Here is a 16083-nt window from a genome sequence, read left to right on the forward strand (position 1 = left end):
ATGCTTTCACTGAAGTGCTTCTGTGTTTTGCTCCAAAATACTTAACATTTCCTATATCTTCCAAATATCCTTCTATTGATTATTTCCTCCTTAGCCTACAACAGGGGTTCTCAAAGTTTTAGTCCACAGACCAACAGCGTTATCATCACTTAAGAATTTGTTGGAAAAGCGAAGTTTTTGAGCTCCACCCCAGACCTACCATTCAGTGTATGGGGGGCCAGGGAGCAATCTGAATTTTAATAAGCCTTCCAGGTGAGAGGGTGATGTACTAAAGTTTGTGAATCACTGGCTTACAAACATATTCAAGTATCCACCATCCTTAAAAAAAATTTCTCCCACTACCTTGGTCATGTTATGACCTTGTTTTCCTCCTTCCTCCATTTTCTGCTAAATGTCTTGAAAGAATAGTACAGTCTGTCTCTATTTCTTCCACTTATTACTCATTGGCTTAGGTCCCACTGGTCCTCTTGCCAAGGTCATCAGTGATCTCCTTTTGCTTAGTCAGAAGTTCATTTTCAATCTTCCCTTTACTTGATCTCCTTACAGCATATGCACCTTGAACACTCCTGGTTGTTCAATTTCTTTCATCTCTTGACTTCAAAAGATTCCATTCTCTCCTGGTCCCACATTTATCTCGCTTAGCTTTCTTATTCTCTGGCTCTTCCTGCACACCCCAGAATTTCATTTCCATTTCTACTCTTCCTGAGCTACATGCTCTTCCTGTGTGATTTTATCTACCGCTGTGGCTTCAACCTCTATCTGAATGTTGATACGCCAGACTGTCTCCAATCGCTCCCAACCCATCAACATGTATTTCCAGCTATTTCTTAAACATCTCATCATTTGTCACAGACTTGCTCCATTTAATAACTGTCCCCATCTCCCAGGTTAGCAACCATCATGTAACTGATTATTGCTTCCCTCTCTGTACCATATTATTGGTTCTACTTATGTAGTATTTCTAGAACCTGACCTCTGTTTGTGTTCACTTCTACTGTATTCACTGAATGAATAGGAACATTTCATAGTATGCGTATACCAGGCGAAGTTAAGTGGGGACTAGCTGTTGGGTTGCTTCTTGGCCTATGTTTGGAAGTAGACTAAATGTACAGAGTGTAAGTATTGGTCAGCAAGATGGTTTGCTTTAAATCCATGGCATTTCTGGACCACTGGCCTAGGTCTAATTTTTCTCTTGAGTTCATACCTCAATGGCTGAGGCCTAAGATGCCAGCAGATGTGAATTGAGTTATTCCTTTTAGCCTATGGCTGAGGAGCTACCCCAATCTAAAACATAAAAGATTTTCATCATTTAAAAAATTTCCCACATTTTTAGTGCAGTTCCTTGTTCAATGGGGACCCACTGCTTGTAAAATTGAAAGGCTTGGGAGCCACTGTTGAGCAGACCAAACCATCCTCAAAGGTGGAGGAATATGGAACAAGCTCAAAAGTCATTCTTGGGACAAGTAGGATTTCTGTCTTTAACTCATTAAGAATTTTCTAAAATATCTTATTTTGTATCTTTTCTAAATTCCAAGATAAATCATATGAAAGTTACTTCTGGGAACTCGCTACTATTCTGCATCTTCCTATTGTAATCATTTTCTTACTCAAATACATGTCAAATGACAAAAATAAACTTAATAACAAGTTTGATATCCTTTATTCAAGAGAAAACTTGCAGTTGCTATGGATTAGGGGAGTAGAGTGCCTCACAAGCAGTGGACCACTCTTGCTGAGGGATTTGGGGCAGGAGCAAGTTTTATAGAGCTTTGGAAGTGGCAACGTGGAAACCACATGATTGGCTTGGTGGTCAGAGATTTCCTTATAAGGCTATTAGGTCAATCAGGTAATAAGGAAAGAGTATTTGACTTAATTGTCTGAGGTTGCATATCTGTTCTTACTTAGAAGAAAGAAGTTATCAAAAATTCTCGGCAATTGGGAATTTGCTGGCTTGATATACTCTATTTCTGGGCAAGTGGAGCATTTATAGGGACATGAATATTATCTAAGTTTCAGTTCGCTGATTTGGCACCCAAGGCAGGAGTAGCTTCCAGAGAAGGCAATGACAACCCACTTCAGTATTCTTGCCTGGAAAATCCCATGGACAGAGGAGCCTGGTAGGCTACAGTCCATGGGGTCACTAGGAGTCGGACACAACTGAGCAACTTCACTTTCCCTTTTCACTTTCATGCATTGGAGAAGGAAATGGCAACCCACTCCAGTGTTCTTGCCTGGAGAATCCCAGGGATGGGGGAGCCTGGTGGGCTGCCATCTATGGGGTCACACGGTCAGACACAACTGAAGTGACTTAGCAGCAGCAGCAGCAGCAGCAGGAATTGCCTCACACTGGGCTTAGAAAATTGTTTCAACAATGGGGTACAAACATTTCCAGAGGTCTGATGAAGCTTTTGACTCTGTCCTTCCCAGGATTTCACAAAATGTGGGTTATGGGCTATATAAATAGAAATGATAAGGATTGGTTTCCTATGGCAGCCATAACTAAGTACCACAAACAGAGTAACTTAAAACAACAGAAATGTGTTTTTTCAGAGTTCTGGAGTCTGGAAGTCTGAAATCCAGGTGTTGGCAGAGGTGGCTCTTTCTGTAGGTTCTAAGGGAGAATCTATATTCCTTGCTTCTCTCCTAGCTTCTGGTGGTGGTTGGAACTCCTTGGTGTTTCATTTTTTGTAGGTGAATCACTCCAATCTGTCTCCTCCACATGGCCCTCTCATTTGTGTGTGTCCTCTCTTGTTATAAGGACATCAGTCATTGTATTTAGGACTATGACCTCATCTTTATTACATCTGCAAAAACCTTATTTCTGAATAAAGTCATTCACAGGCAGGATTTGTGGGGGACACTGGCCAACCTAGTACAATGAGTTATTCCAACAGACTAAGTATAATAGAAGTTACTTGTTTGACTGCACTGGGTCCTCCTTGGGCATGCAGCCTCACTAGCTGTGGCGCCTAGGGGCTCTAGAGCATGTGGGCTCAGTAGTGGCGATGCCTGGGCTTAGTTGCCGTATGTGGGATCTTAATTCCCTGACTAGGGATCTGCACTGGGAGTACAAAGTCTCAGCCACTGGGCAACTAGGAAAGTCCCAGAGGTTACTGGTTATAGAAGAATTTAATTAGAAATGAATAGCAAACATCCTTGCATTGTGAATCTAGCACTCACATTTTTCTAAACTCTTAAATTTTTGTTACTTTCCGCTTTGTTTCCTGTTATGGAACTATTGTTCTGATGTTTCTAAAACCAACTTATACTTCTACAAAAGCACCCTGGGTCTTATGACTATAGTTATGGATGTTTGCAAAGAGGAAGAGGCCAAAAAATTTATTTTATCAATACTGATAGTATACTTTCTAAGACATAAGCCTCCACTTAACTTTTTGGCTAGATTAACAACTGTAGTTAACTTAGAATCTAAGATGAGGTACATTTCAAAAGATGTAGCTCTTTATTAGTGACTCTCTGTCCAAACACTATGTTATCCACTGTGACAGGAATAACTCAAAGTTATAAGTTCATATATGCAAAAAAAAATGCTTTAATTCTCTCTAAACTGAATTTCGTTGTTTTATTTTTTAATTATCAAAAGCTTTGTTTGTTGTAAAGCAATTATCCTTCAATAAAAAATAAATTTTAAAAAAAAAGCTTTATTTGTGCAGTTAAGGGGTAATGCCCAATGAAAACAAACCAGGGCCTTGGCTCAAATCTTAAAACTGCAGAACGGAACAGATTCACATTGTGCAAGCTGTAGATCAGTCTGTGATTCAGAGGCTCTTACTGTGCCAAAGGCAACATCGGATAGGTGTGAAAAGTAACTTGTCCAAAGGTTACTATGGATCAAAACACAAAGAAAACCAAAGCTCCAGTCTTGAAAATTCTTGTCACTTGCCTTTCCATGTTTTATTTTGGCTTCTTTGTTATTGTTTAGTTGCCAAGTCTTGCCCAACTCTTTGTGATCCTATGGATTGTAGAGGAGCCCTCTATAGAGGGCTCTATAGAGGACTATAGAGGAGCCCACCAGGCCCCTCTGTCCATGGGATTTCCCAGACAAGAATACTGGACTGGGTTGCCATTTCCTTCTCCATTGACTTAATCGTTTTTATTTAAGCACTTCATTTCTATCTCATGGAAGGAATGTTAATCTAGTCATTTTCACTTAAACTCAGTCAAATTCAGTTGTCTTTTAATAAATTCTAGGTTAAAGGTCGCTTTGAAGATTTTGGTTTGCTTCACCTCTTCTATCCTGGGCATCATACCATCCCAGTCTGTCTCATATCCAGCATGGTAATGGCTCCAGACTTGCAGGGTGAGACCCAGTTTCCCAGTAGTGGAGCCTCTTGAGGACCATCAGCTCCAGTTCAGCTAACTTCTGTACTCTTCACAGCTATAACAGAAAAATCATCCATTTAGCTGTTTGGGGGGCTTTTGGTGTCATGAGGACTTTCTGTAAGGCTACCTTAGGCTCCTCATATCCAAACAGCCAAGGCAACCACCTCAATCTTCCATTTAACCTTGAGTGCTCATGTGGGCTACTTTTTCAGATAAGCCTGTTTGAATCAGGGAACAGATCTCCTCTCCCTCATAATCCTGAATGTATCGTGTGTGTGTGTGTGTGTGTGTGTGTATGTGTGTGTGTAGAGGGGATGGTTCTGTCGCATTCCCCAGTGGCTGGACTTTAGGAGGAGACAGGGATCATGGCCTTTTCTTGGGATACTCATCAGTGGCTGATCCTCCCTCTGGCTTCCTCTCCAGCTCTAGCCTTTCTGTCCTGAATTCTACTTAACTAGTATTGGGTAGGGGTAGGAAAAATGGATTTTCAAATATTTCTTGTCTTCTACCTGAACTGTGACTTCAGAATTTTGGAATAAAAAATTTAGCGTCCTGGTGTCTGTTTTCTTCGATTCCGCTTCCCCCTCAGGGCGGTTATTGCTTCACATTCAAGGTGTGAGTGAGGGATTATCACAGGTGTGTAAAGAAGTGGACATGGAGAGTGCAGCATGACTTAGCTCACAGAGTAATCTGGTTCTCTGACGCCTTTCTTTTTATAATTCTTGCTCCATCTACTCTGGTAAGTCCTCTTCCGCCACCTAAAAGTAGGTGTACCCCAGGTTTTTTCTCTGTAGACTCTTTGGATAATTTCATCTACCTGATACCTTCAGTAATTACCTCTATGCCCTAAGTCCCAATTTTATGCTTTAATCCTGAATTGGTTCCCAGTGAATTTTTTTTGATTAAATAAATAAAGATCAGAATTAGTTTTTATTTACCTAGGTTCTAAGTGTAAAGCACTCAAGTGCTTACACTTGTGTTGCAGTGATTTTCCCCCTTTTCTTACAAAAAAATCTGACTTTTCAAAATCCTAGACTTAAATGAAATTGTTAACTACATTTTGGCCTTCTGCTCATATTTGTGTGGAATCTGCTCATATTTTGAAGTTTGAAGGAGTTATCTACTGTAGTTCAGGAGTATATTTGCTATCTTTCTCTCCCCACTGCCCCTAAGTCTCTCTGCTCTAGAAGTCATCCTGCCCAACATAGAGGCAATATTTCCTGATAGTGCTTTTGATAACAGAATTGCCAAGTCAAAGCTGACCCTCTGTGCTTCTAAGGGAATTCTCCTAAGGCACAGCTAATGTAGAGATTAAGAGTCTAGTCCTGGCAACCAAACAGTCTGGGTTCAGATTGTAGCTCTGTTACTAATTACTAGCTCTGTGACCTTGGACAATTTATATAACTTATCTGTTTCTTTATAGAAATGTGAGCAATAAAACTCCCTAATTAATGGAATTTTTGTGAGGATTAAGTGAATTATCTGGTGAAAGAAATGCCCCATACTTAGAAATAATAAGGAGCTATTATTATAATCAGTCATTTTTTGCTATTTTCCCATGTCTAGTTATCAGCCTTGGCCTTTGTTTATTAGGCCAGACTAGCTGTTTAATTTTCTGAGTTCTTTAAAAATTCAACTTTTTCAGATAAATATCAGATATATCTTTTACATTTCACACACACACACAAACACAATTAAAGAACTGATACACATTGTAATGATTTCCTTTCAACAGGTATTAAAGCAATAGGTATGAAAATGTTTGTGCTTGGCCTAGAGTAGGGTCAGCAAGAGAGGAGACTTGAGTGTAACATTCAAAGGAAGGAAGCAGGATTTGATGGCCTATTGATACACAGAGGCATCACACCTCACTCTAAGGGACCAACCTTGGGTGATTGGGGAAGTTAGGAGTGCTGTATTTATCTATTACTATATAAAAATGACCCCAAAATGTACCGGCTTAAAACATTAGGCATTTATTTTCTATCTTTGTTCCTGTGGATCACGAATTCAGACAGGGCACAGGAAGTGATGGCTGGTCTCTGCTCCATGATGTCTAGGGTCTCAGCTGGGAGGGTGGGAGTTTGAGGACTGGAATCATTAGACAAACTTCTTTATCCATATTTCTGTCTAGACCTAGCCTGGAAGGAGAGAACACAGACCCCACCTCTACTTGGAGGAGTGAGCATAAGTCATATTGAAAGCAGAACTTGTAGGGTGAGCTAATTGTATGCTTAGGCCACCCAAGATGGCTGCTCTTTTGCTGGCTGTACATCCCCTTCACCATCGGACCCTGCTTCAGCTACATCCTATCACCTGACTGATCTTGCCTCTTAATCATAGAACCTGATCAGTGAACGCCTACAGAGTTGCCCCCACCGCAGCTACTGACTGTTGTAATCTTAAAATCAGAACAACTTCACAAAGATGGTTTATCAAAGGGGCAGTGAGAGTTGTGCTCCTCTGCTGGTTTCCCCGGTAACCAATGAGCCATCCTGATATCAATTTCCTCTGTAACAATTCCCTCTTCTGACAGGGAAGACTCTTGCCACGGCCAGCCTGCCACCTGCCACCCAAAAGAGTCTGTCTGTGTAGAACCCTCTTGCTTCTGGTGTTAAGTAAGATCCCCTATCCAATAAACCATTGATGTCTCTCTTGCTAACTCTGTGTTCCTTGCATCTTGAGGCTGGGCAATTAAAAGGCTTGCAGCCCTGCCAGGTGCAGGTCAACCTTATCTTTAAGTGTGGCCAATTTTGAAAACTACTATCTCCCACTTGTTACAAAACATAGTTAAGGGTGGGGATTTTACTTTAGGAAAAACGTGGGTTTGCCTTGAGGTAAGTAAAGTCCTCTTGTCACTCCTGTCTTCTGTGTAAAATAAATATAGACAATTCCTTGGTCTGCCAGTGGTTAGGACTCTGCACTTTCACTACGAAAGGTCTGGCTGGCTTCAATTCCTGGTTGGTGAACAAAGATCTCACAAAAGGCACAGACCACGCTACCCCCCCGCCCCGAAAAAAACCCAGACAACAACGACAACAACAAAAGAAATAGAAAAAAAATTTAATAAAGGAAAATAATGTTACAAAGAAACAAAGTTTTGCTTTCTCCAGTTGAAGATCCAAAATTAAGCAATGGGTTCCCCAAATGTCAGAATAATCATAGTTAACACTATTATCATTCTCTGGAAATATGTATAAGAAAGCAACATCATGTAATGATTCCAGTCCAGACCCCAGCTCTACCACTTTCCATGCAATCATGGACAAAAAAAAATTAACTTCTTTGTATCTCAGCGATCTCATTAGTTAAAGAGTAGATAATAACATGTAATTTATGGAGTTTTGATGAAGGTTAATATAATCTTGCTAATTGTTCAAAGTTAGACATTCATGTTTTCTATTCCTCTTCGTCCTCCTATTAAGAAGCAATTGAAAAATTATAAGTGAAAAGCTAAACTGGATTGCTTAAAAATATTTTCATAAATTTCCTTTGTGCTTTGCGTGTATAAGTGAGAAAAACAGGCCCAGGTTACACATAAACCACTGGCCTCAGAAAGTCAGAGTGGCGGGGAAGCGACCCAGCGCCACGTCAAGAGGCTTCTGCAGTAGCTCCTCCGGCCGAGGGCCGCTCGGCGGCTCCGGCGCCAAGCCCCGCCCGACCCCTCCTCCGCTGCCGGCCAATGGCCGCCGGCCGTCGCGGTCCGAGGCTGCTATTGGAAGAGGCGGCGCGGTGGGAGGAGCTGAGTCGGGGTCTCGCCGCGCCTCGCCGCGCCAGCCCGCACTTCTCAGCCGGAGAGAGAGGTCGGAGATCATGCCTGTGTTAGCGGCCCTTCTGCGGCGCGGCGCGCGCGGGCGCGGCCCCCTGCTTCAGAGGCGGGTGCAGGTGAGAGGGGCTGGGTCTCGCCTCGCGAGGCCTTGGCCGCGGCCGCGCGGCCGGAAGGAGCCCTCAGTGCGGGCCTCGGAAAGACCCCCGCCCCGCGCCCAGACGCGCAGGCTCCTACGCAGCGTTTCCGTTCGCCGCGGCCCTGTCGGCGTGTAGCCGCCGCTTTCCGGTGTCAAAGCGGGCAGGTGTTCTGACGCGCAGAAAGGCCCGGGGCGTGGTTTCGACCTTGCCCCACGGGTAGGGAAGTCCTGTAAAACTGTTTCCCAGCTTTTCTTCGAAACATATTTGTGAACGTTACTGTCAGGAGGTTTTAATTTCATGCCGTAGGTAATCATTTTGGGCTTACAGAGTGATGATAAATCGATGTGCCAACTCGGAGCAACTTCAGACCTATTAGGGAAAATAAATGGCTCCTCGATTTCTTGATGCGTGGCGCTTACGTACCAAGGGCGTCCAGAGCCTTGTTTGTGTTGTGAACACAGGAGCGACAGCCTTGGAAGAATCTACTATTTTCCATCCATCAGGGCAAGCTAGCTTGCACCGCAGGTTTAGGGTCTGGCAAAAGCCAAGGAGTAGGTCGAGAGTTTCAGGGTGTGGTGGGGAGGCGTTACTTTTCTAGTTTGGGTGGAGCAATAAAGTTTGAAATCTAGTTCTGTTGTTAAGAGTTTAAATTTGACTTAAGTCATTGAGGACCGTTTATATTTTTGTTATTGTTATAATTAGAGGTCTAGGACTATTGAAGTGGGGGGGGGGAAATCTCTTGCATTATGCAAGAGATTGTGAAGGAATAAATGTAGAACTTGTCAAATGCAGAGTGAGGATGGAGAACCAAGGGAAAAGTCTAAAATTAATCCTGGGGGACTGAGATAATGAGAGTCAGGAGGAGTGGGTTTCCAGGAATCGTGAGTTCTTAGTGTATTTGTTAGTTTGTGGTAAATCACAAAAATGTGATTAGGACATCCTGAATTTCAAACCAGAGTTTACTAGGTGAATTAGGTGAAAACTAGGTACTTAAGTTTGTAAAAAAACAAAACATAAACGAAGTGCAGAACCCTCTTAATTTAGTTTAATTAACAGTTCAAAATCAAACACAAATGTTGCTGATGAGAAGAATGAAGCTGTATAGCGTGTGATTTGTGGTGTTCCTTTGTTACTTAAATTAAGTGGTCATTTACTGAAGCATGGAGATACAGTTGGTTTTAACAGGATTTTCAGTGTTCAGTGCCCCTTTGTGGAATGAAACGTAATCTCTAACCTATTAAACTGGCTTTTTCTCGTTTTCCTTCAAAAACACTCAGGTCTCCCTTAATTGGCAACAAACTTATGGCCATAATCAGAGCTTTTTGCTTTTCAACTGGAGTTGCTTTTTTCTTATGGTCAACAGAGTAGTCCTCCTTGTCACCCTTGTTTACATCCATTTCTCTTGAAACCTCTGCAGTTCGATGTCTATACTACTCAACTGAAGGATACCAGTGCTTTTCATTTCCTGTGTTTCTTCTTCTTGACCTTTCTTTATACTGTGTTTGACGATGTTGATGGGGCTTCCTTGGTAGCTCTGTGGGACTTCCCTGGTAGTTCAGTCCATAAAGAATCTGCCTGCAGTGCAGGAGATGTGTTCTATCCGTGGGTCAGGAAGATCCCCTGGAGAAGGAAATGGCAACCTACTCAAGTATTCTTGACACTGTTGATTATTCCCTCCTTTAAACTCCTGTCTTGCTGTTTTGAAACAAGTTAATTTTCTTTTCTTTTCTTTTTTTTGTAACTTTAAGCTTTTTATTTTGTATTGAGGTATAGCCAGTTAACAATGTTGTGGTAGTTTCAGGTGAAGAGCAAAGGAACTCAACATTGCATATAGGTGTATCCATTCTCCCCCAAAGCCCAGTCTATCCAGGCTGGCACATAACGTTGAGCAGACTTCCATGTGCTACACAATAGGTCTTTGCTGGTTATCCATTTTAAATACAGCAGTATGTACATGATCTTCCCAAAGTCCCTATCTGTCTTCTCCCGCCCTCCCCTCCACAACTGTAAGTTCGTTTGCTGTCTCTTGAGTCTCTTTCTGTTTTGTAAGTAAGTTCATTTGTATAGTTTATTTTTGGATTCCATGTATAAAGGATGTCATATGATATTTCTCCTTCTCTGTCTGACTGACTTTTAGGTCTATCCATGTTGCTGCAAATGGCATTATTTCATTCTTTTTAATGGCTGAGTAATATTCCATTGTACCACAATGTACAATGATATATGTACCACGTATATGTATATGTGTACCACATCATCTTTGTTCATTCCTTTGTTGACAGACATTTAGATTTCTTCCCTGTCTTGACTGTTGTAAACAGTGCTTCAATGAACACTGGGGTACGCGTATCCTTTTGGATCATGTTTTTCTCCAGATATATGCCCAGGAGTAGAATCAGAGGCGCATATGGTAGTTCTATCTTTAGTTGTTTAAGGAACCTCCATACTGTTCTCCATAGTGGCTGTACCAATTTACATTCCCACCAACAGTGGAATCGGAGGGGTCCCTTCTCTCCATAACCTTTCCAACATTTGTTCTTTGTGGATTTTTTGATGATAGCCATTTTGACTGGTGTGAAGTGATATCTCATTGTAGTACTGATTTGCATTTCTCTAATAACTAGCAATGTTAAACATCTTTTCATGTGCCTATTGGCCATCTTTATATCCTCTTTGGAGAAATGTTTATTCAGGTTGTCTCCCATTTTTTGAGTGAGTTGTTTTTTTGAAGCTTTTAAGCATCCTAGACAGTTTGTAAATTTTGGAGACTAATCTCTTAAAGATCACATCACTTGCTCATGTTTTCTCCCAGTCTGTGAGTTGTATGTTCATTTTGTTTATTGTTTCCTTTGCTGTGCAAAAGCTTTTGAGTTTAAGTAGGTCCCATTTGTTTATTTTTGTTTTTTTCCCCCATTTTATGGGAGATGGATCAAAAAAGATGTTGCTGTGAGTTGTTGGACAGTGTTCTGCCTATGTTTTCCTCTAGGGGTTTTATAGTGTCCAGTCTCACATTTAGCTCTTCAATCCATTTTGAGCCTATTTTTGTGTATGGAGTTAAGGAATGATCTAATTTCATTTTTTTACATGTGACTGTCCAGTTTTCCCAGCACCATTTGTTGAAGAGATTCTTTCCAACATTGTGTAGAATTGTCTTTGTCATAGATAAATTGACCACAGGTGCATGGGCTTATTTCTGGGTTTTCTATCCTGTTCCATTGGTCTATATTTCTGTTTTTATGCCAGTGCCATACTGTTGTGATGACTGTAGCTTTGTAGTATAGTCTGATGTTATGAGTCTGAGTCCTCCAGCTCCCTTTTTCTTTTTCAACATTGCTTTGACTATTTGGGGTCTTTTATGTCTCCATACAGGTTTTGAGATTTTTTTTTCTAGGTCTGTGGAAAATGTCATTGGTAATTTGTTAGGGATCTCATTGATTGACTTGGGCATTAGTCATTTTGACAGTATTGATTCTTCCTATCCACTAAAAGGGTATATATTTCCATCTGTGTATATCTTCTTTAATTTCTTTCATCAGCATCATATAGTTTTCAGAGTACAGGTCTTTTGTCTCCTTAGGTAGCTTTATTCCTAGGTATTTTATTCTTTTTGATGCAATGGTAAATGGAATTGCTTCTTGAATTTCTCTTTCTGATCTTTTGTTGTTAGTATATAGAAATGCAACAGTTTTCTGTGTATTAATTTTGTAACCTGCAATTACCAAATTCATTGATGAGTTCTAGTAGTTTTCTGGTAGCATCTGTAGGATCTTCTATGTATAGTATTCTGTCATCTGCAAGCAGTGACAGTTTAACTTCTTTTCCAATTTGGATTCCCTTTACCTCTTTTTCTTCTCTGATTGCTCTAGCTAGGATGTCCAAAATTGTGTTGAGTAAAAGTGGTCCTTTTCATGTTTGTCTTGTTCTTGGTCTTGGAATGTGTTCAGCTTTTCACCACTGAGTATGGTGCTAGCTGTAGATTTGTCATATCTGGCCTTTATTATGTTGAGGTATATAGCCTCTATGCCCACTTTCTGGAGAGTTTTTATAATAAATGGGTGGTGAATTTTATCAAAAACTTTTTCTGCATCTACTGAATGATCATATGGTTTTCATTCTTCAATTTGTTGATGTGGTGTATCACATTTATTGATCTGGGGATGTTGAAAAATCCTTACGTCTCTTGGATGTAAGATCATCAGAGGTGATGATCTCTGATCATGGTGTATGACCTTTTTAATGTATTTTTGGATATGAATTGCTAGTATTTTGTTGAGGACTTTGGACTCTATGTTCATCAGTGGTCCTGGCCTGTAAATTACTTTTTCGTGGTATCTTTGTCTGGTTTTGGTTTTGGGGTGATGGTGGCCTAATGAAATGAGTTTGGAAGTTTTCCTTCCCCTGCAGCTTTTTGGAACAGTTTCAGAAGGATAGGTGTTAACTCTTCTCTAAATATTTGATAAAAATTCACCTGTGAAGCTGTAGGGTCCTGGACTTTTGTTTGTTGGGAGGTTTTTAATCATCGTTTCAATTTTAGTGCTTCTGATTGGCCTGTTTATATTTTCTATTTCTTCCTGGTTCATCCTAGGGAGACTGTACCTTTCTAGGAATTTGTCCATTTCTTCCAGGGGTCCATTTTATTGGCATACAGTGTTCACAGTGGTGTTTGTGTGGAGTCAGCTGTAGCTTCATTTTCATTTACTGATTTGAGTCCTCTCCCTTTTTTTGTTGATGAGTCTGGCTAATGGTTTATAAATTTTCTTTTTCTTTTCAAAGAACCAGCTTTTAGTTTTATTGATCTCTGAGATTTTTTTCTTTGTCTCTATTTTATTTAATTCTGCTCTGATCTTCATGATTTCCTTCTTTCTAACTTTATGTTTTGTTTGTTCTTCTTTCTCTAGTTGTTTTAGGTATAAGGGTAGATTGTTTAGTTGAGATTTATCTTGTTTCTTGCAGTAAGATTTTATTGCTGTAAACTTCGCTCATAGAACTGCTTTAGCTGCATGCCATAAGTTTTGGACCATTGTGCTTTCATTTTCATTTGTCTCTAGGTTTTTTTTTTTCTCCTTCTTTGATTTCTTCAGTGATCCAGTGGCAGTTTAGTAGCATACTGCTTAGCTGCCAAGCGTTTGTGTTTCTTAGAGTTTTTTTTCTTGTTTATTTTTAATCTCATAGTGTTGTCATCAGAAAAGATGCTTGATATGATTTCAGTTTTCTTAAATTTACTAAGGCTTGCCTTGTGGCCCAGCATGTGGTCAATCCTCGAGAATGTTCCTTGTGCACTTGAGAAGAATGAGTAGTCTGCTGCTTTTTCATGGAATGCTCTATAAATATCAATTAAGTTTAATTCATCTAAAGTATCAATTAAGGCCTGCATTTCCTTATTGATTTTCTCTCTGGATCATCTGCCCATTGATGAAATTGGGGTATTAAAGCCCACCCCATTATCATGTTACTGTTGATCTGTGCCTTTATGTTTGTTGTATTTACCTTATATATTGAGGTGCTCCTATGTTGGGTGTATCTATAATTGTTATATCTTCTTCTTAGGAGGAACCCTTGATAATTATGTGCTGTCCTTCTTTGTCTCTTGTAACAGTCTTTGTTTGAAAGTCTGTTTTGTCAGGTATGAATATTGCTGCTCTAGCTTTCTTATGATTTCCATTTGCATGAAATACCTTCTCCCATCCCCTTACTTTCAATCTGAAAGTGTCCATAGGTTTGAGGTGGGTCTCTTGTAGACAGCATATACATATATTTTTTTTATCCACCCAGCCAGTCTATGTGCATTTAATCCATTTACACTTAAGGTAATTATTGATGTGTATGATCCTGCATAATAGGACTTCCCAGGTGGCTCAGTCAGTAAAGAATCTGCCTGCAATATGGGAGACCTGGGTTCAATCCCTGGGTCGGGAAGATTCCCTGGAGGAGGGCATGGCAACCCACTCCAGTATTCTTGCTTGGAGAATCCCCATGGACAGAGGAGCCTGGCGGGCTGCAGCCCATAGGGTCGCAAAGTGTCAGACGTGACTGAGTGACTAAGCACACATAGCATGTGATCCTGTTCAGTTCAGTCGTGTCTGACTCTTTGCAGCCCCATGGTCTGCGCACGCCAGGCTTCCCTGTCCATCACCAACACCCAGAGTTTGCTCAAACTCATGTCTATCGAGTCAGTGCTGCCATCCAACCATCTCATCCTCTGTCCCCTTCTCCTCCTGCCTTCAATCTTTCCCAGCATCAGGGTCTTGTCCAATGAGTCAGTTCTTCACATCAGGTGTCCAGAGTATTGGAGCTTCAGCTTCAGCATCAGTCCTTCCAGTGAGTGTTCAGGACCGATTTCCTTTAGGATGGACAGGATTAATTTCTTTGCAATTGAGGGGACTCTGAAAGGTCTTTTCAAACACTGCAGCCCAAAGGCATCAATTCTTTGGAGCTCAGCTTTCTTTATGGTCCAACTCTTGCATCCATACATGACTACTGGGAAAACCATAGCTTTGACTATATGGAACTTTGTTGGCAAAGTGATGTCGCTGCTTTTTAATACGCTATAGGTTGGTCATAGCTTTTCTTTCAAGGAGCATGTGTCTTTAATTAATTTCATGGCTGCAGTCACCATCTGCAGTGATTTTGGAGCTCAAGAAAATAAAGTCTGTCACTGTTTCCATTGTTTCCCCATCTATTTGCCATGAAGTGATGGGACAGAATGCCATGATCTTAGTTTTTTGAATGTTGAGTTTTAAGCCAACTTTTTCACTCTCTTCTTTCACTTTCATCAAGAGGCTCTTTAGTTCTTTTTCGCTTCCTGCCATTAAAGTGTTCTCGTTGCATATCTGAGGTTATTGATATTTCTCCTGGCAACCTTGATTCCAGCTTGTGCTTCATCCAGCCTGGCATTTCACACGATGTACTCTGCATATATGTGAAAAAAGCACGGTGACAATATACAACCTTGATGTAAACCTTTCCCAATTTGGAACCAGTCCATTGGTCCATGTCCAGGTAGAACTGTTGCTTTCTGACCTGCATACAGATTTCTCAGGAGGCAGGTAAGGTGGTCTGGTATTCCCATCTCTTGAAGAATTTTCCACAATTTCATGTGATCCACAAAGGCCTGGTGTGCTGCGGTTCATGGGGTCACAAAGAGTCGGACACAACTGAGCGACTGAACTGAACTGAACAAAGTCAAAGGCTTTAGCCTAGTCAATAAAGGAGAAGTAGATGTGTTTCTGTAAGTCCCTTGCTTTTTCTGTGATTTAGCGGATGTTGGCAATTTGATCTCTGGTTCATCTGCCTTTTCTAAATCCAGCTTGAACATCTGGCATTTTTGGTTTATGTACTGTTGAAGCCTATCTTGGATAATTTTGAGCATGAATTTGCTATCGTGTGAGGTGAGTGCAGTTGTGCTGTAGTTTGAACATTCTTTGGCATTCCCCTTCTTTGGGACTGGAATAAAAACTGACTTTTTCCAGTCCTGTGGCTACTGCTGAGTTTTCCAAATTTGCTGGCACATTGAGTGCAGCACTTTAACAGCATCATCTTTTAGGATTTGAAATAGCTCAGGTGGAATTCCATGACTTCCACTAGCTTTGTTCCTAGTGATGCTTCCTAAGGCCCGCTTGATGTCACACTTTGAGATGACTAGCTTTTGGTGAGTGATCACACAGTTGTGGTTTTCTGGGTCATTAAGGGATAAGGCAATGGCAACCCACTCCAGTCCTCTTGCCTGGACAATCCCATGGACGGAGGAGCCTGGTAGGCTGCAGTCCATGGGGTCACTAGGAGTCAGACATGACTGAGCGACTTCACTTTCACTTTTCACTTTCATGCATTGGA

The 16083-nt window shown here is 41.0% G+C and overlaps 1 protein-coding gene across 1 annotated transcript in view; it reads left to right on the forward strand.

Moving 5' to 3' along the window:
• Window positions 1-8078: 8078 nt before the first annotated feature.
• ACAT1 (acetyl-CoA acetyltransferase 1) overlaps window positions 8079-16083 on the forward strand; it is a 28532-nt gene continuing 20527 nt past the window's right edge. The window contains exon 1 of the mRNA XM_043898359.1: window positions 8079-8229. Coding sequence (XP_043754294.1) covers window positions 8158-8229 — 72 coding nt within the window. The 5' untranslated portion in view covers window positions 8079-8157. The remainder of the gene's footprint in view (window positions 8230-16083) is intronic.

The sequence above is a fragment of the Cervus elaphus genome, chromosome 1 (assembly GCF_910594005.1).
Source record: "Cervus elaphus chromosome 1, mCerEla1.1, whole genome shotgun sequence".
Classification (NCBI taxonomy): domain Eukaryota; kingdom Metazoa; phylum Chordata; class Mammalia; order Artiodactyla; family Cervidae; genus Cervus; species Cervus elaphus.